This window comes from Crinia signifera, chromosome 3 (assembly GCF_055691185.1).
Source record: "Crinia signifera chromosome 3, ASM5569118v1, whole genome shotgun sequence".
NCBI lineage: Eukaryota > Metazoa > Chordata > Amphibia > Anura > Myobatrachidae > Crinia > Crinia signifera.
Window position 1 is genome coordinate 203,506,380 of NC_139219.1, and position 20,473 is coordinate 203,526,852.

General features: G+C 44.5%; 1 protein-coding gene across 4 annotated transcripts in view; it reads right to left on the minus strand.

Moving 5' to 3' along the window:
* Positions 1 to 470: 470 nt before the first annotated feature.
* LOC146064137 (isoaspartyl peptidase/L-asparaginase-like) overlaps positions 471 to 20,473 on the minus strand; it is a 100,722-nt gene continuing 80,719 nt past the window's right edge. For 3 of the 4 annotated variants that reach the window (XM_083177315.1, XM_083177316.1, XM_083177314.1), the window contains one exon: positions 471 to 1,357. In XM_083177315.1, the coding sequence (XP_083033441.1) occupies positions 1,149 to 1,357 (209 nt within the window). In that variant the 3' untranslated portion in view covers positions 471 to 1,148. Of the gene's footprint in view, positions 1,358 to 18,935; positions 19,056 to 20,473 lie in introns of all 4 variants that reach the window. The other variant, XR_014471755.1, reaches the window with a different exon arrangement.

Genomic DNA, 20,473 nt, shown 5'->3' on the forward strand with positions numbered 1-20,473 from the left:
TGATACTGCTGTTTGCAGCCTGTGTGTGCTTCCACTCCCTCTTTGCACTGCTGCTGGGAACTGTGACACAGTGACCTTTGATAAGCTGCACATATCCTTGTCCTTCCAGGAAAAGTGGATCATGGGTTGGGAGCTGCTAAAGACTGTGAACTGAGAACTGCAGATCACCAATGTGCAGACCCGGACCTCTGCAAATTCAGAACCTTTTACATTTCCCAATTGGTTTTCAATGACCTTTCAAGATTTTTACTAGGTGTACTTTACTGTTTACTTATATAAAAACAAAGAAACTCAGTCTGTCAATTCATGCGTACCTCTATTCCTCTACACTGGGGGGTGGGCAATAAGCGGCCCTCCAGTTGTTGATGAACCACAGATTCCACCATGCCTTGCCTTAGTTTTGCTATATTCCTTTGATCGTATCATTATGCTCCCCATGCCACATGCAGCTCTCTTTGCATCCAAATGGGTAGTATTTATTATTTATTTATTTACAGTTTCATATATAACACAGAAAATTTCATTGCGCTTTACAAAAGGAAACAGTGATATAACAAACTACTGTAGGTAGTAAAAAACCGACATGGAGGTAGCTTACAATCTATAGGGTATTAATCAAAAACAAATTTAGCATATTAATGTCCTGAAATATTCCATGCCGTTGTGAGTTTTCTAGTGATCTGTTCATGTCACCTCCAAACTGAGGATAAGAAGGTTGACTAGCTATTGTACACTAGCAAAAATACCCTGTAAACTTACTAATATCCACATAAGCAACCTGGTAATGCTAAATTTTCTTCAATGACATTATATTCATAATTACTATAGGCTAATGATTTTCTATTCTATTATATGTAATTATGTATACATTTCTGCACAAGATAATCATATGCTGCTATGCAGCATAGTTTCATTACATTAAGTGTAGCAGATACATTAGTATGAAATACAAGTTACTTTCTAATGTATTATTTCGGTAAATCTATTATTTTACTACTGATCACTCAAACTTCTTTCCTCACACTTATTTCATGAGGCTTTCTTCTCCTGACCAGCAACTAAATGAAATAATCATATGTTAAACAAGTTTAGGATATTTCACTTCTATACACCTTCTGTGTATGCATAAAATCACACAAAACATATCTCTATTGCTCTAAAGGTTCCTGGAAAGCTTCACCAGGATTTAGCCCAAAGGTTAATAAATTGTTGTCGATGCCGGCCCATGCCATTCTTTTTGTGGAAAATCTTGCCGCCCATTCGCCAGATTTGCTAACAACTATTAATCCACCTTTGCCATGTACTCTGTTGTTCATGTAGTCTAGAGCGTGATCTGCGGCATTCTGTGGTGTCTCCCCTAATTAAAAAAGGTTATATATTAATTCAACTGACATAAAATTTTAATAATAATTGAAAAATCGAAATATTGGTGACATCAGAAATTGCTTCTAGAGAATAGTGAACTAGTTTGTTAGTGCAATCCAGATGTGCTAATGAATGGATCCATAGGTTTAAAATTTGATCCTGCTTCATGCTGTAAACTGTGATGTACTGTATATGAGCATATATTAAAATAAAAGTTTATGCACAGCTTATATATTGTTTGATCACTGTATGCTCGATATGCACTTTATTCCGTGTTTGATTTATTATAGCATAAAATACCACAAGCACTTTAATATGTTAATAATGCACTCAATTCTATGGGCAGTATTCAATGGAATAGGATTCACTGGATAGTCGCCGTGTTCCGGAGGGCTGGAGCCTTCACTGCCAGCCCTAGCTGCCACACTATTCAATGTCGCAGGGGCTCGCTGCCCCTGACAGTGAATGTTAACCCCCAGGGAGCTGGGGGACGGCAGCAGGCAGGGAGATGGAAGTCTCCCTGCGGGGGTAGGAGAGCTCCCCGGGACCCAGGCAGCACAAACTGCCCACCCGGGAGAGCTAGCAGGGGACTGGGTAGGAGCCGCTAGCACTGCTCCCAATCGTGCATATGTAATGATCAGGAGCAGTGAATATCTGAATATGTAATGACCGGCTCCCGGCCCCCTGCTGGCTGTTATGTGTAAAAAAATATGGTACTCTTTACTTATCACGGCGCCCATCGTGGCCATCGTGGGCATTGAATGCACTAAAAAATCGGGTGCGACGCCACCGACGCGATGCCCGCGATTTCCCATAGGGAACAATGTTAAATGTCTCAATTGACCCGATTTTCCTGTTCAATGCCTCAATTGACCCGATTTTTCCATAGGAAACAATGTTAAATGGCCCACAGAGGCCAAATAGGCACCCTGAAGTGTGAAATGGCCCCCACAATTGTTAACGTCGGCGGTACGCGTCCTACGACCTTTTCATACCCCCACTATGTGGAGAGCGCAGCGAGCCACCGAAGCGTGGCGAGCGGATGCGGATACCTGTGAAGCCCGCGAAGGGACGCGTTTACCTGTGAAGGTATCCGCGTCCCCTCGCGGGGCACGCTGCGCTCGCCACGCTTCGGGCTCGGTGGCTCGCTGCGCTCGCCACACTATTCTATTCTCAACTCCACGCCGACGTGGATAGTGGGGGTATGAAAAGGTCGTAGGACGCGTACCGCCGCCCCTCGCGGGCTCGCTGCGCTCGCCACGCTTCGGGTTGACGTTGATCGTGGGGTGGCGTTAACAATTGTGGGGGCCATTTCACACTTCAGGGTGGCTATTTGGCCTCTGTGGGCCATTTAACATTGTTTCCTATGGAAAAATCGGGTCAATTGAGGCATTGAACATGAAAATCGGGTCAATTGAGACATTTAACATTGTTCCCTATGGGAAATCGCGGGCATCGCGTCGGTCGTGTCGCACCCGATTTTTAGTGCATTCAATGGCCGCGATGCCCGCGATTTTTTTACCTGCGATGCCCACGATCAAAATCATGGGCGCCGTGCTAGGTAAAGAGTACCAAAAATATATATATTTTAAATTAAATATATATCCATGTGCTGTAAGCACATGAATAAAAATAGCATGCCTCTTCACAGAATAAAATTCCAGATTTTTTTACACCAATTTTTTTTTTAAACATTATTTTAAAAGTTCACATGGCGAAAATCACTTAGAAAGCAATTCGCCATCTTCTCATTGAATACACTCATGGCGAATCACATTGAAAAACCACGGTGAATTGCAGACACTATCAGGCGGCGAATTGTCCGTCATTCACTGTTTGCAGATGGAGAAAAGTGCACGTTGAATAAGGTGATTCACTTTCTAACACAAAAAATCACCTTCCAAAGTGAAAATAGCACAAATTCTCCATGAAACGTGGCGAATTGTCCTAATTGAATACTGCCCTATGATTGATCCTCTAATATGGGTATAATTATAAACATCAGCACGGCAACACATATTGTCAATAATGTAATGTATGTCCATAACACAGAGGTTGTTTTTATATACAGGCTGCCAGGCAACGGAGGCAGCCGGATGACATCACTTCTGGGCGACCCGGGTTATCACCTGGAAGCAGGAAGGAGGTAGAGGCACCTACAACACCGTACCTAGTCCTTATAAATGGTGAGTCTTCTTGTAAATTATTGTATATGTTGTTCTTGATAAAAATGCTGAGGGTGTTGAAACGTTGACCCAAAGAACGTCTCCTTAGTACAGTAGTTCTTTACTTAAGTCCTGAGTGTCGCCGACCACCATAGTATATATATATATATATATATATATATATATATACAAAGAAGATCAGGGTGCGCTAAGGTAAATTACACAACTTTCTCATTAAAACATAAATATTTAATAAAAAGCCTCTGATAAGGCTTAGAATAAATCAAATCAAAAAGAGTTACACAGCCATTTCATAGAATAATTTAACAATCCACAGTATGGAACAGGCCCAACGCGTTTCGTCACCCACGTGACTTCATCAGGGGCGCTTTGGATGTTGATTGAAATAAGGTGCGATAGCACTTCTAGGGGTGTATCCAATTGGTCAAACCATAGATATTGTATTCAAGCAAGACCCATACAGATATATATCTTCTTGGAGCGTCTCTAAATGACCAAATAAATAGCTGTGTACTTCAGCTAAAGTTGCACAGATGTAAATATATCGCCAAATATCGGAACTCTAGTGGATCCAAATGCAGCCTGCATTTGGATCCACTAGAGTGAACTTCTGGCCTCCCAGCCTTATATTTTTTTGAAGCTGCTCATTGGTCCTTGATGTTAACACCGATATAAAAGGTGTGAGAAACGTGATCCTTGGTGACATACGCCTGGACTATTGCATTTTTTGTTCCGATATTTGGCGATATATTTACATCTGTGCAACTTTAGCTGAAGTACACAGCTATTTATTTGGTCATTTAGAGACGCTCCAAGAAGATATATATCTGTATGGGTCTTGCTTGAATACAATATCTATGGTTTGACCAATTGGATACACCCCTAGAAGTGCTATCGCACCTTATTTCAATCAACATCCAAAGCGCCCCTGATGAAGTCACGTGGGTGACGAAACGCGTTGGGCCTGTTCCATACTGTGGATTGTTAAATTATTCTATGAAATGGCTGTGTAACTCTTTTTGATTTGATTTATTCTAAGCCTTATCAGAGGCTTTTTATTAAATATTTATGTTTTAATGAGAAAGTTGTGTAATTTACCTTAGCGCACCCTGATCTTCTTTGTATTTCTGTCTGTCCCGGGTCTCAGCTAACAGGGATCCTTCAGAGGTGCAGCTTTGGGCTAATAGGGCGCGGTGTTGGGTACCCCTTGCCTTTCTTATATATATATATATATATATATACTAATCCAAAAAGGCAGCACTCAAGAGGCGGTTGTAAATGCAGAAAAAAAGTCTGTATTTAAAAGACTAGCTTAAGGGTATGACCCCCTTCATCAGGTACAGACACCCCGAAAGCTAGTTTTTTAAATACAGACTTTTTTTCTGCATTGACAACCGCCTCTTGAGTGCTGCCTTTTTGGATTAGTATTTACACTGTGTCCGGGCACCGGGGTCACCTTTACTTGGAGTAACACCTTGAGTGCCGGCTGAATTGGACTGAACGGGTGAAGAAAAATCCTCCTAGTGTAGTATTTCACAGTGTCAATCTTACACCTACACCGGTTATTAACACCCCAAAATGTATAAGTGTAGCATTAAGGGTGGTATTCAACTTTTTTTTAAGGGTGGTATTCAACTGTCATCACTTTTAAGCGTCAACCAGCATGCCACACTAGGACCTATCACTGTTATATAGACCACCTCCCAATATGACCTATATATATGGATAGGGAAATAAGCGGCACTCGGAGACTGGATGACGGTGAAGCAGAAGCATGACATTTAATCCATGTGCAGAAAGGACAACGTTTCGGAGCTCAGAGGCCCCGTCGTCCGGTCAGAGAAAGCACTTCTGACCGGACGACCACATCCCACAGACACTGAGAGGAGGAGACCGAGCTGGCTTACTTCTCCAAAGAGAAATTAAGTGGATCTACCTCCTGGACTCCAGCAACCCAAAGGGGTTAAACGAGAGACTCAGTTGGAATATATTTATTTAGTCTAAACCAGGTCCCTCTAATATAGTAGTGAGTGTCATGTAGAAGAGTAATGTCCCCCCGCCACTAACATTCATTTCAATGTGATACATTGAATAACATCGTATGTCACAGAAATAGCTAAGGCATGTTGCTTTTATACATAATATATTGTTTTAATATTCACAGGACTATTTATCCATTACATATAATGGAAGAAAAATCGGTCACTACTGTGGCCTTAGAGTGCGCCTGGAGGAGTTGTGTCGCAGAAGCTGCAGTTTCGAAAATGGGATGTCGGTCCCAAACAACAAAGGTAAAGAAAAGGGGAGGGTGAAACTGCGCTTAAACTGAAATATGCAACAGGTGTAGGTAAAAGTACAAATATTTATTAATATAAAATATTGAATATAAAACATATATAAAGCGGGATTACATATCCCATAAAAGCATGAGTACCATATGCGTTATGTGTGAGATTATAGTCACCCACAATGTGCTGCACAGTCCTGAGTCCGTTCCTAGATTGCCTCTGTGGTATTGTCCCGATTCAAATAGTAATCTCCACTCCAGGGAGCTCCTTGATGTTTGGTAGGTGCTCTACCTGGGATTAGATGATGGGGACCAGGGAGCACTAGATGTTGTTAGGTGCTCTACCCGGTTGTAGATGTTGTAGCCCCAAATTGTAGGTGGGTAATGGTGGGGACCAGGGAGCGCCAGGTGTTGTTATTAGGTGCTCTACCTGGTTGTAGATGTTTTGGCCCCAATTGCAAACTGTTGGGATGAAATTCCGAGGCTGGTTCGGTCACAGGATGGAAGTGATGACTGCAGATAAGCTGTGGGTGTCCTAGGGTCTCATTCACCGACGCGTTTCGCTGTGTAAGCTTTATCAAGGTGATGCTTCTGGTATCATGGAGTAGTGTTTATATACCCTCTCTATTAGAGATAATAATTACCACCTGTTGCATGTTAATTACTGAGAGACAATCTCATAAATATTTTCCACATCTAAAGTTATCATGAGGAATAGGAGACAGAACTCTATCGATTGATAACCTTTTTGTGCAGAAACGAGCGTTGTAAAATACATAAAAATGAAGTTTATTTATTTCTATACATCAGACCCGTTTCCGGATATCCGGATACCTCATTTCCGGGTCAGGTGAACCGCACATGCGTTCCACCAGTCCTGAGCGTTCTAGCTGCTATTACAGCCTATTGTGCCCTTAACAAAGATGGCGCAAAGCGCACTTCCGGGTCCTGCACTGCGCGATATGCTCCTTCCCGGATTTATTGAGCTTATACTGTGTGTTGCCCAGTAATCTGTCCTCCTTTAGCGGGGAACGGATGGAAGGGAACTTTATGTTCCTATCTGCAGTGTCTCTTTACTCGGGGAGCGCATGTGCAGTTGTACATAGTTACATTCGGGATACTGGTGGATTATTAGTACCTAGATCCACTCAGCATAGCATACATATTGTCACACGTAGCCGCGACGGAGCGCGGCGGGTACAGTACTCACCCGTCCGCGCCCGCCGCCGGCTAGCGTGTGCAGGCTCCGGTCTGCGGTGTGCGGGTAGCGGCAGCTCTGGGTAGGGATGGCAGCAGTAGTGGTGCCGGGAGGCCGGCGTCGCCATCTTGGTTGAGGGCAGGAGACAGATTGGCCCAGAGTGGAGGTTCCCTCCTCATCCTGTGCTGACAGCCAATGGCAGCCATCCCCTGGGGATATAGGGGATCTGCCTAGGCTGTTCAGTGTCAGTGCAATGAGTCTTTGGAGTCATTCACAACTCCTAGCTGATTCCCGGATCCTGGCTCTTTCTCTCCTGACTCTGGTGCCTTGCTCCCTGCATCTTGCTACAAGGAAGTTTTCTCCTGACACCAATGCTGCAAGTCCTACCTAGTGCTTGTTCCTGCTTGTGTCCCAGAATTACCCTGCACAGCTTCCCGCTGTCCTCCTTCATACAACTCATTCATTCCATCATCTTTCAGTCATCCGGATCCATTTCTTCTGTCATCAAATCAACCTCCTTCCGGATCCTCATCTATGTACTCTGGCTCACCAAGTATACGTTTCCAGATTTCCCTGCCCGTTATTAGTATTGTGCTGGACTCTATTTAATTTATTCCAACTGTCACTTAAAGAAGTATTTGAGTGAAGTTTATCATTTATGAAATCCGTTATTAAACCTGCACGTTTCAATCCTACTCCTCCTGGTCCGTCTCCGGTTCCTGTGCACCACACGACTCCATCCAGCCCTTTAGCCGTGACAGTTTGCACTGACCCGATGGAATCGGGTGAAGCACAGGCCTCCATGACGGATGTTTTTCAAGGCATCATGGCTCGATTGGAACAAGTAGAGACTACCCAGCGTCAAGTGGCTCAATTTCTCCAGACCTTGTCATCACCTCAGGCGGCTCCCTCAGTTTCAGCAGCACCAACCTCCGGAGCTTCGGCCCCTGCTGCTCCCCCTGGGCCAGCTGCTCCTCACCAGCTACACCTGTCAACCCCCAGTAAATATGACGGGTCCCCGAGGGGGTGTCGAGGATTCCTGAATCAATGTGACGTCCATTTTACCCTCCAGCCTTCCAATTTCCCCTCTCCCAAGACTCGGGTGGCTTACATCGTGTCCCTACTGGCGGGTCCAGCCCTGGAGTGGGTGTCCCCCCTTTGGGAGCGTGCGGATCCCATCCTCAATAACTATGAAGAATTTGTGGCCTCCTTCCGTCGCATCTTCGACGAGCCTGGCAGAGTGTCCTCCGCAGCCACGGAGATCCTAAGGATTCGTCAGGGCAGTCGCCCAGTGGGACAATATGTCGTACAATTTCAAACCCTGGCTTCCGAACTCAGATGGAACGAAGAGGCTCTCGTTTCTGCCTTCTGGAACGGCCTAGCCGGGCGCATCAAGGACGAGTTAGCAACTCGCGATTCTCCTTCCACCCTGGCTGAACTCATTTCATTATGTAACAAAGTCGATCTGCGACTCCAAGAACGCCAACTTGAGAGGAATCGCTCTGATCGCCTTCGCCCTCGATTTCCTTCCAATGTCGCACCAGCCTCCAAACCAACCCCGCCTCCTGCGGTGTCAACAGATGAGCCCATGCAAATCAACCGCTCCCGTCTCTCTCTCGAAGAGAAGTCCCGAAGACGGCGAGAGAATCTATGCATGTACTGTGGCTCCTCAGCTCACTTATTGGCTTCCTGCCCGCTGCGGCCGGGAAACGACCGCTCCTAATCTCCCCGAGGGAGGTCCGATTAGGAGTCTTGCTTCCATCTCCCTCTTCTTCTGATTCCACCATTCCGGTTACCCTTGTGTGTCCCCAAGGGAGAAAAAGAGTTCAGGCCCTATTGGACTCTGGAGCAGCGGGAAACTTCCTTTCTTCTTCTTTTGTTACCCAACATGCCCTGCCTGTGCAACCCCTGGATCACTCGCTGGTCCTCACTGCAGTGGATGGGAGTCGAATTCGTAGTGGACAAATCACCCATCAGACCACCCCGGTGACACTGCTCATAGGAGCTCTACATCAAGAGACCCTCGAATTCTTCATTCTTCCACAGTCCTCACACCAAATGGTCCTGGGCCTTCCCTGGCTCTCCAAACATAACCCACACATCGATTGGACCAATATGGAGGTCAAGGCCTGGGGAACAGATTGCCAGTCTACTTGCATTCCTCAGATCCTTCCGGTCTACCAGACCCATCCACAACGTGAGGGTAACTGTCCTTCATCCTCTTCAGCTCCACCCTTGTCGATACCCGCACCATATCGTTCATTTACAGATGTATTCAGTAAAGGTGGTGCCGACACCCTGCCTCCTCACCGTCCTTGGGACTGCCCGATAGAGCTGGTGGCCGGGAAATTCCCTCCTCGTGGCCGCATTTATCCCCTGTCGCTACCTGAGACTGAGGCCATGTCCTCGTACATTCAAGAGAACTTAAACAAAGGTTTCATTCGACCATCTACTTCTCCGGCCGGGGCCGGGTTTTTCTTTGTGAAAAAGAAAGATGGCGGTCTTCGGCCATGTATCGACTATAGGGGCCTGAACGACATCACCATTAAAAACCGCTATCCCTTACCCCTTATCGCAGAACTATTCGACAAGATCAGAGGGGCAGCAATCTTTACTAAATTGGACCTGCGAGGGGCCTACAATTTGATCCGGATCCGTCCAGGTGACGAGTGGAAGACGGCTTTTAACACGCGCGACGGCCACTATGAATACCTGGTGATGCCCTTCGGCCTTTGTAACGCCCCCGCTGTCTTCCAACAGTTTGTTAATGATATCTTTCGGGACTTGCTGTACCACTCCATCGTAGTCTATCTAGACGATATACTCATCTTCTCTCCAAATCTCCAACTTCACAGACAGACAGTGTCCGAAGTCCTACGACGTCTTCGCCAAAATCAACTGTTCTGCAAGTTGGAAAAGTGCGTTTTTGAGGTCACGTCCATTCCATTCTTGGGTCACATTCTCTCCGCCACTGGGATAGAAATGGACCCAGAGAAGGTGAGAGCCATCCAAGACTGGGCAGTCCCCACAACACTCAAAGGAATTCAGAGATTCCTAGGGTTCTCAAACTATTACCGGCGATTTATCCGGAACTTCTCTACTATCGCTGCTCCCCTCACTGCTCTCACTTGCAAGGGAGCTGATCCAAGCCGATGGTCGCCAGAAGCATCCTCTGCCTTCCAGCAGTTAAAGAGAGCATTCATGACGGCACCAATCCTCCTCCAACCAGACCTCGACAGGCCCTTCATTCTCGAGGTGGACGCATCCTCGGAAGGGATCGGGGCCATCTTGTCACAAAAAGGTGAGGATCAAGAATTACACCCTTGTGCCTTCCTCTCCAAAAAATTCCTCCCAGCAGAGAAGAATTACCCCATCGGGGAACAGGAGTTGCTTGCAGTCAAAACTGCGTTAGAGGAGTGGCGATACCTTCTGGAGGGGGCACGACATAAGATCACCGTGTATTCAGACCACAAAAATCTGTCCTTTCTTAAACAGGCTCAGTGCCTTACTGCCCGCCAAGCCCGTTGGGCCATGTTTTTTGAACGCTTTGATTTCCAAATAAAATTCCGACCTGGAACCACGAATACTAAGGCAGACGCTCTATCCCGCTCCTTTGAGACGACCTCTGACCTAGAGACTCCTCCTCGTCCAATCCTCGATCCGCTGGTCTTCGCCCAAGTAACCGTACAGCCATCTCCTCCTCCAGGTAAAACGTTCGTTCCCCCCGAACTTCGCAAGAAAATATTGTCATGGGCACATTCTTCCCGCTTCGCAGGGCACGCAGGAGCACAAAAGACCTTGATGTTCCTGTCACGTTCTTATTGGTGGCCAACCATCCGCCACGACGTAACCAACTTCGTTGCCTCTTGTGTAAGATGTGCTCAGCATAAAGTGCCCAGAACAACTCCCGCTGGTCCTCTCCGCCCTCTAACCATTCCCACAGAACCATGGACCCATCTGTCAATGGACTTCATTTGCGAACTACCTCCCTCAAAAGGTCATACCGCAATCTGGGTAGTGGTCGACCGATTCTCGAAAATGGTCCATTTTTTCCCACTAAAAGGTCTCCCCTCTGCTCCAGTATTGGCTCAGCTATTCATCTCAACCATTTTTAAACTTCACGGACTGCCCAAAGAGATTGTATCCGACCGCGGAGTACAGTTCGTTGCAAAGTTCTGGAGAGCTCTCTGTGCCGCGGTACAGGTCAAACTCAAGTTTTCCACTGCCTTTCATCCCCAGACCAACGGCCAGACAGAACGGGTGAATCAAGACTTGGAGGCCTTTATCCGACTGTTTGTCTCGTCTTCCCAAGATGACTGGGTGGATCTTCTCCCGTGGGCAGAATATATGCATAACAACTCCTATCACTCTTCCTCCGGAACCACCCCCTTCTTTACAGTATTCGGCAAACATCCACGATCTCCGGATTTCTCAGAATTATCCTCTTCCGAAGTTCCTGCAGCAACCACTTCATTACAACGCTTTGCTAAAATCTGGTCGGATGTCCACACCGCTCTTCTTAAATCTTCCGCCCGATACAAGAGGATGGCAGACAGGAAAAGAAGGGCAGCGCCCAGATTGAAAGTCGGAGACCGGGTATGGCTGTCTACCCGCCATATACGCCTCCGTCTGCCCTCTATGAAGCTGGCTCCCCGGTTCATTGGGCCATACCCTATCATCCAAGTCATTAATCCTGTCGCTTATAGACTTCAACTTCCTCCTTCCCTAAGGATTTCGAATTCCTTCCATGTGTCCCTCCTCAAGCCTTTAAGGTTGAACTCTTATCAAAAGAAGATTCCCAAACCGCCCAAGATTAACTCCGAAAGTGGGGCTGAATTCGAGGTAAGACGCATTATAGACTCTCGTTGCCGCAATTCTCGTACCCAGTATCTGGTGGAATGGGTTGGGTTTGGTCCCGAAGAGAACTCTTGGGTGGATTCCATTGATTTGCACGCTCCAAAACTGGTAAAGCAATTTCTCCAGAGAAATCCGCACAAGGCCCATAGGCGCCCTGGGGTCACCCTGAAAAGGGGGGGTACTGTCACACGTAGCCGCGACGGAGCGCGGCGGGTACAGTACTCACCCGTCCGCGCCCGCCGCCGGCTAGCGTGTGCAGGCTCCGGTCTGCGGTGTGCGGGTAGCGGCAGCTCTGGGTAGGGATGGCAGCAGTAGTGGTGCCGGGAGGCCGGCGTCGCCATCTTGGTTGAGGGCAGGAGACAGATTGGCCCAGAGTGGAGGTTCCCTCCTCATCCTGTGCTGACAGCCAATGGCAGCCATCCCCTGGGGATATAGGGGATCTGCCTAGGCTGTTCAGTGTCAGTGCAATGAGTCTTTGGAGTCATTCACAACTCCTAGCTGATTCCCGGATCCTGGCTCTTTCTCTCCTGACTCTGGTGCCTTGCTCCCTGCATCTTGCTACAAGGAAGTTTTCTCCTGACACCAATGCTGCAAGTCCTACCTAGTGCTTGTTCCTGCTTGTGTCCCAGAATTACCCTGCACAGCTTCCCGCTGTCCTCCTTCATACAACTCATTCATTCCATCATCTTTCAGTCATCCGGATCCATTTCTTCTGTCATCAAATCAACCTCCTTCCGGATCCTCATCTATGTACTCTGGCTCACCAAGTATACGTTTCCAGATTTCCCTGCCCGTTATTAGTATTGTGCTGGACTCTATTTAATTTATTCCAACTGTCACTTAAAGAAGTATTTGAGTGAAGTTTATCATTTATGAAATCCGTTATTAAACCTGCACGTTTCAATCCTACTCCTCCTGGTCCGTCTCCGGTTCCTGTGCACCACACGACTCCATCCAGCCCTTTAGCCGTGACACATATATAGCATAGTATTTAGCATAACAGTTATAGAAGGTATTCAGTTTATATCAGAAATTAGGGATTTGTTCATTCGCTATATTAGCTATCTGCATATTATTTACGTGTCCTAGATGTTATTCATGGACATACACGATATTACAGTCAAAAGACAAATTAGGTACAAAAGGTTTATACTTATAAATAATCAGAAATGAATAATTAGAAAGTAAACTGAATATGTCTATGATAATATAGTATTTTGGTTAGTACTGTATATATATAAGTATATATAGTCCGATAGCATATGTTTCTGACCTGTATGATTTTATACCGTTAGAATATATTTTAGACCTAATATGATTTTAAATGGTCAAAATTTATGACTATATCCTCATACAGAAAGGATATTCCTTTTGGTCAGATTACAATCTAGGGATAATATGTGCAAGGACATATACAGGGAACTAGAAAGATACTTGGAAACTGGAAAGACACTATAAAACACCAAAAAGTACTAATGCAAGAGGGGGGGGGGGAGGGGCACATGGTAAGTGGGGGGAATTTCTGTACACAAATAAGTTTATGGACACATAGAGTAGGGGTGGGGGGGAGATCCATATGGATGATGTACATATTGGCCTTAGATGTACTCTATATCTATTAACCTGGGTATATTGTTTGTGCAGGATGTCTAGATTACTGTGTTCAACTCCACGGCCTCATTGAGTCCCCCTGGATATATGGAGTCCATCCTGTACATCCAATATACTTCTTGCCTGCATAATGTTTTGTAACGGTCTCCCCCTCTCAGGGTCCTCTTAATATGTTCTAGGCCCACTAGTCTTAGACTTTTTGGGTCCCCTGCATAATGTTCATGGAAGTGTCGGGACACACTATGTTGCAACATATTGCAACACCAGCTATACCATCTATATGTTGAGCTGTGAGTGCAAACTCCTCTATGTAGGACGAACTACAAGGAAGATCAAGGTTCGGTTCCTAGAACATAGGCGTAATATTATGAAACATGTACTAACACATAGTGTGTCCCGACACTTCCATGAACATCATGCAGGGGACCCAAAAAGTCTAAGACTAGTGGGCCTAGAACATATTAAGAGGACCCTGAGAGGGGGAGACCGTTACAAAACATTATGCAGGCAAGAAGTATATTGGATGTACAGGATGGACTCCATATATCCAGGGGGACTCAATGAGGCCGTGGAGTTGAACACAGTAATCTAGACATCCTGCACAAACAATATACCCAGGTTAATAGATATAGAGTACATCTAAGGCCAATATGTACATCATCCATATGGATCTCCCCCCCACCCCTACTCCATGTGTCCATAAACTTATTTGTGTACAGAAATTCCCCCCACTTACCATGTGCCCCTTCCCCCCCCCCTCTTGCATTAGTACTTTTTGGTGTTTTATAGTGTCTTTCCAGTTTCCAAGTATCTTTCTAGTTCCCTGTATATGTCCTTGCACATATTATCCCTAGATTGTAATCTGACCAAAAGGAATATCCTTTCTGTATGAGGATATAGTCATAAATTTTGACCATTTAAAATCATATTAGGTCTAAAATATATTCTAACGGTATAAAATCATACAGGTCAGAAACATATGCTATCGGACTATATATACTTATATATACAGTACTAACCAAAATACTATATTATCATAGACATATTCAGTTTACTTTCTAATTATTAATTTCTGATTATTTATAAGTATAAACCTTTTGTACCTAATTTGTCTTTTGACTGTAATATCGTGTATGTCCATGAATAACATCTAGGACACGTAAATAATATGCAGATAGCTAATATAGCGAATGAACAAATCCCTAATTTCTGATATAAACTGAATACCTTCTATAACTGTTATGCTAAATACTATGCTATATATGTATGCTATGCTGAGTGGATCTAGGTACTAATAATCCACCAGTATCCCGAATGTAACTATGTACAACTGCACATGCGCTCCCCGAGTAAAGAGACACTGCAGATAGGAACATAAAGTTCCCTTCCATCCGTTCCCCGCTAAAGGAGGACAGATTACTGGGCAACACACAGTATAAGCTCAATAAATCCGGGAAGGAGCATATCGCGCAGTGCAGGACCCGGAAGTGCGCTTTGCGCCATCTTTGTTAAGGGCACAATAGGCTGTAATAGCAGCTAGAACGCTCAGGACTGGTGGAACGCATGTGCGGTTCACCTGACCCGGAAATGAGGTATCCGGATATCCGGAAACGGGTCTGATGTATAGAAATAAATAAACTTCATTTTTATGTATTTTACAACGCTCGTTTCTGCACAAAAAGGTTATCAATCGATAGAGTTCTGTCTCCTATTCCTCATGATAACTTTAGATGTGGAAAATATTTATGAGATTGTCCCTCAGTAATTAACATGCAACAGGTGGTAATTATTATCTCTAATAGAGAGGGTATATAAACACTACTCCATGATACCAGAAGCATCACCTTGATAAAGCTTACACAGCGAAACGCGTCGGTGAATGAGACCCTAGGACACCCACAGCTTATCTGCAGTCATCACTTCCATCCTGTGACCGAACCAGCCTCGGAATTTCATCCCAACAGTTTGCAATTGGGGCCAAAACATCTACAACCAGGTAGAGCACCTAATAACAACACCTGGCGCTCCCTGGTCCCCACCATTACCCACCTACAATTTGGGGCTACAACATCTACAACCGGGTAGAGCACCTAACAACATCTAGTGCTCCCTGGTCCCCATCATCTAATCCCAGGTAGAGCACCTACCAAACATCAAGGAGCTCCCTGGAGTGGAGATTACTATTTGAATCGGGACAATACCACAGAGGCAATCTAGGAACGGACTCAGGACTGTGCAGCACATTGTGGGTGACTATAATCTCACACATAACGCATATGGTACTCATGCTTTTATGGGATATGTAATCCCGCTTTATATATGTTTTATATTCAATATTTTATATTAATAAATATTTGTACTTTTACCTACACCTGTTGCATATTTCAGTTTAAGCGCAGTTTCACCCTCCCCTTTTCTTTACTATTTATCCATTACAGCAGCAAGTGTCAACTGTTTTAAATGCTTATATTTGGATTGCACTTTCTATATTTCAGCTCCCTTTGTGGTCATCACATATCAGCAACAGAAGGGCTACATACTAGAGCGGGCAGAGATGCACTGAAAAGTTGCTTATCAACGCATACACTACTGACGTCAGCCACATTCATCCACCAGAAACCCAGCCGAAAAAAAAGCCGTGATTTCTTTGCTTGTACGGCATCATAAAGATCACATAAAGCATATATGAGAGATGTAGGCAGAATTTGTGTCAACACGTAACACTATAAATCGCAAATACAATGACCTTAAATAAAACAGGATAGTCCGAGATTCTCGTTCAGTCCACTGGGGGCTAGGGTATCTAAACGATAATTCCATTTACATTCTGCCCGAAACAACTTCAACGACCTATCTCCTCCACGTTTAAGAGGGGGGATATGGTTGATAATGCGATATCTCAAAGATGTGAGAGCATGTCTAGCCTGGGCAAAATGCCGGGCTACCGGCTGTTCACTGGTTCCTGAGCTGATAGCTGCTTTAATAGCAGATCGATGGGCCGCTGCTCTTTCTTTGAAAGTGCAGTCAGTCTTGCCAAAGTAATGTCGGCCGCAAGGGCAGCTTATAAGATATATAACATATTGAGTGTTGCAGGAGACCCGGTGTCTGCAGGGGGTGCAGCCACAGCACCTGTAGCATCCTGGAAAAACAAGATTGCACTCCACCCAGCAAAGAAACAGCTGCTAGGGTGACATCCAGAACTTGGTAGAGTCAATATATAGAAAAAAATGGATGCACTCTCCAGTTTTATAAATGCTATTAAAATCAGCTGTGTATTTCATATGCATCAAGGGATAAGTTTTGATATACTCAGAGTATATCCAAACTTATCAAAACGTATCCCTTGATGCATATGAAATCCAAAATACACAGCTGATTTTAATTGCATTTATAAAACTGGAGAGTTCGTCCATTTTTTTCTATATATACTGTGTATATATATATATATATATATATATATTATATATAGAGCTCGGCTGACTGGCACTCCTGCTGACCGGGACTGCCGCGGTGCCTCCTTAAAAGTGGATACAGTCTCTGTTTTTCAGCCCCCAGGGGGAAGAAAGAAAGTGGCACTCAGCGGACTTGATTTAAAAGTGATGACAGTGTTTATTCCATTTGAATAAAATGCAGGGACGTCATGTCGACGTTTCAAGGCCGACTGGCCTTTTCATCAGGACGTGTGTCCTCCAAGGTGCACCGCACTTTCTACACAGCACTTTATGCACCTTGGAGGACACACGTCCTGATGAAAAGGCCAGTCGGCCTTGAAAAACACCTCTTTTCTATCATATCCTTATATACCTTATATATGCCAGTATACGATTAGTGCAGAAGCTTTCTGCATAACTTGCAGCCAACCGCATATGTGCTATATCGGAGTAGCAAGTGACAGCAGTGGAGCCAGAGCAATGGCTGTGCATTCCATGGCCCTGCTCTGTGCGTTCCATTAAGGAGGAAGTGACGCGGAAGCGGCCACACTGTCCGTTTTTGGATGGGAAGCTCACCGATGGTGTGCTGAACATCGCTTGGCGGCTATGTAGGTTGTGATGAACGTCTCCCTATAGCTGGGTATGCTGTGACCTCCGAGCATGGCGGTTTATTTGTACATCTTATTCTTTACTGGTATCACGTATTACCGGAACTGGAAGCGCATATGCGTTCCATGGTATGCTTCCTGCGTTCCAGCAGCTTCAGATGACGCTTGTCAGCCCAGGTGTTTGAATCAACAGGTGAGGTTTGTTTGTTTGATTTTGGCGCCACTTACTGCTCTATTTAATGGCAGCAGTATCAGTATGCTTTGTACCCTTGAAGAAGGTGGTAGCACCACCGAAACAGGCTGTCGGGTATCCTGCTTGGAAGTGGTGATGGGTGTCCTACAGATTATGCAGTTTCATTGACGCATTTGGACCATGATAAGTAACCTTCCCACTTATTTCAGAAAATGTTTTGACTCAGTATGTTGCCATGTGCTATATTTTTGACTTCTTGGCTTATAAAATCTTTTTTCATATTTTCATAAATTGGTGTGCTGACCATTTTTTCACCTTGTGTGGGAATATACCTATATATATATATATATATATATATATATATATATATATATATATATATATATATATATATATATATATATATATATATATATATATATATAATACTCCAAATGGACAAAGGCACTCAGAGGCTTGATGCTGGTGAAGAAACTGGAGGAATTTTTATTCCATAGCCTGTCTACGTTTCGGGGGTCAAGCCCCCGTCGTCAGGACACAAAGGCGGGGGCTTGACCCCCGAAACGTAGACAGGCTATGGAATAAAAATTCCTCCAGTTTCTTCACCAGCATCAAGCCTCTGAGTGCCTTTGTCCATTTGGAGTATTGTGTATGGATGTCTGTGTGTCGACACAGGTCATCGACTCATGGCAACAGAGCAAGCCACACGGAAACGCAGCTTATTTCAGTCCTGAGTGACAGGTCCTTCTCTTGGTATATATATATATATATATATATATATATATATATATATATATATATATATATATATATATATATATTTATATCCAATAGACAATCCCGGTGGAATCATTGGAACTTGAGTTTATGGACACCCCAGCAAGTATTTAATGAATATTGAGAGTGCTACTTTTCTACACGGACATATATATATATATATATATATATATATATATATATGCTGTGTGTCAAGTCCGGCACTGCCCCTCTCCGGTTCCATTGATCAGCTGGCCCGGGTGCCCATCGGAGGTGAAAGCAAATTCACTTGTATACAATAAAGAAAGACGATGTCACTCCAGGTCTTAAATCTCAAACCAGCGTTTACTGATGCCTACGGCGTTTCGGGTCTGGCCCGTCTTCAGGACATAATCAGTTAACAACTTCAAAAAGTGACATATTTATACATAAGTGCAACTTACCCTGTCCGGTGCTGTCTGCTCTCACATCCGCCCGCCGGCGTGCTCTCCGTCTCCCTTCCGGATCCTCCCACCGGGGGTGACGCGGCGCCGTCCGGGGTCATGATGCTTTGACTGACAACACTGCAAAACAAACATGTGAATATTTCATTAATGTGAACATCTCCGCTCATTCATCTTTATATCTTTAAAACATATTAATACCATCATCAAATGATTGTTACTATAAAAGCGTGCTGATGTGCTGATTTATACAATGTCACTAGCCTGCTCGGCTAGTAATCAAAGAGTGATCACTAGGTGGCGCTGACTGTGCTCTCAATCTCCTCTACATTAGAGAATCTCTGGTGCGCTAACAGATCTCCTTAACTACATAAAACATACAATAATTACATTAACTATAACTCTAAAAATAATCTTAAAAATAATCTTATGCTTTCTATTCAGTGATCAGTATGCGTATTGTTGCTCATGAAAAAAACATGCGTGTATCAGGACCCCGAGTGTACACCATTATGTGCACCCGTCACTCCTGAACTATATTGTGTGTGAGGTACTCGTTGTGATAAATATCTATAATAGAGATCAGTACACTTCTGATCACTTATGTGTGGCTGCTTCCAACCTATAAGCAAAACCTAAGTGAAATAAAACTAAACACAAATATCCAAACCAAACTATAACTGTGTTGGTTGAAAGCAGACTAATTCTTAAAAACTTGTGCTATTATTACGTGTCAGTGCTCTTGTATGGCAGCAACCCTCCACTCTGTTCCGCACCCCCATATTTCTAATTCCACCTCACCTTTCCTATTTGCTCATGTTATTAGTAAGTTTTTATGTCAACACTACACTGTCCTGTTGGGGTCTCAACAATTTCTTGGGACACCCCCCAACTTTTTACTGTTGGACCGTGTGTGTTTCGTAATCTATGTTAAAGTCTGGTCAGCTTAAATTAATCTATTCCTCCTGCAACGATCAATACTGGTTCACAACAATTGTTCATGTTATAACCTCCAGAAAACATTCAAAAAGATTTCTTATTAGACAGATTCTCTTACACAAAACATTTCTTACAGAAAACATCCATAGTAAATGGCCTCATTTAACCCGTGTGGCTTTACAGTGTCGAGCTTATGTATCCATTTACTCTCCAAGCACAGTAGCTGCCTATCCCTGTCTCCAACTCTTAAAGAGGCAGGGATGTGATCTATCATTCGATATCTTAAGGCTGCCATACTGTGCTTGGCCTCAGCGAAGTGCCGCGCCACTGCCTGTTCGCTGGTTCCACTGATTAAAGCGGCTCTGATGGCCGTTCTATGTTGGGCCATCCTTTCTTTAAATTGTGTTACCGTCTTGCCCACGTAATGCAAACCACATGGGCAAGACAGCAAATACACCACATAGCGGGATGTACAAGTGAGGGTATGTTTGATCTTGTAGGCCCTACCCGTGTAAGGGTGCCTAAATGTATCTCCTGCCACTAGATAAGTGCAGGTGGCACACCCCAAGCACTTAAAACATCCAGCCTTCCTGGACATA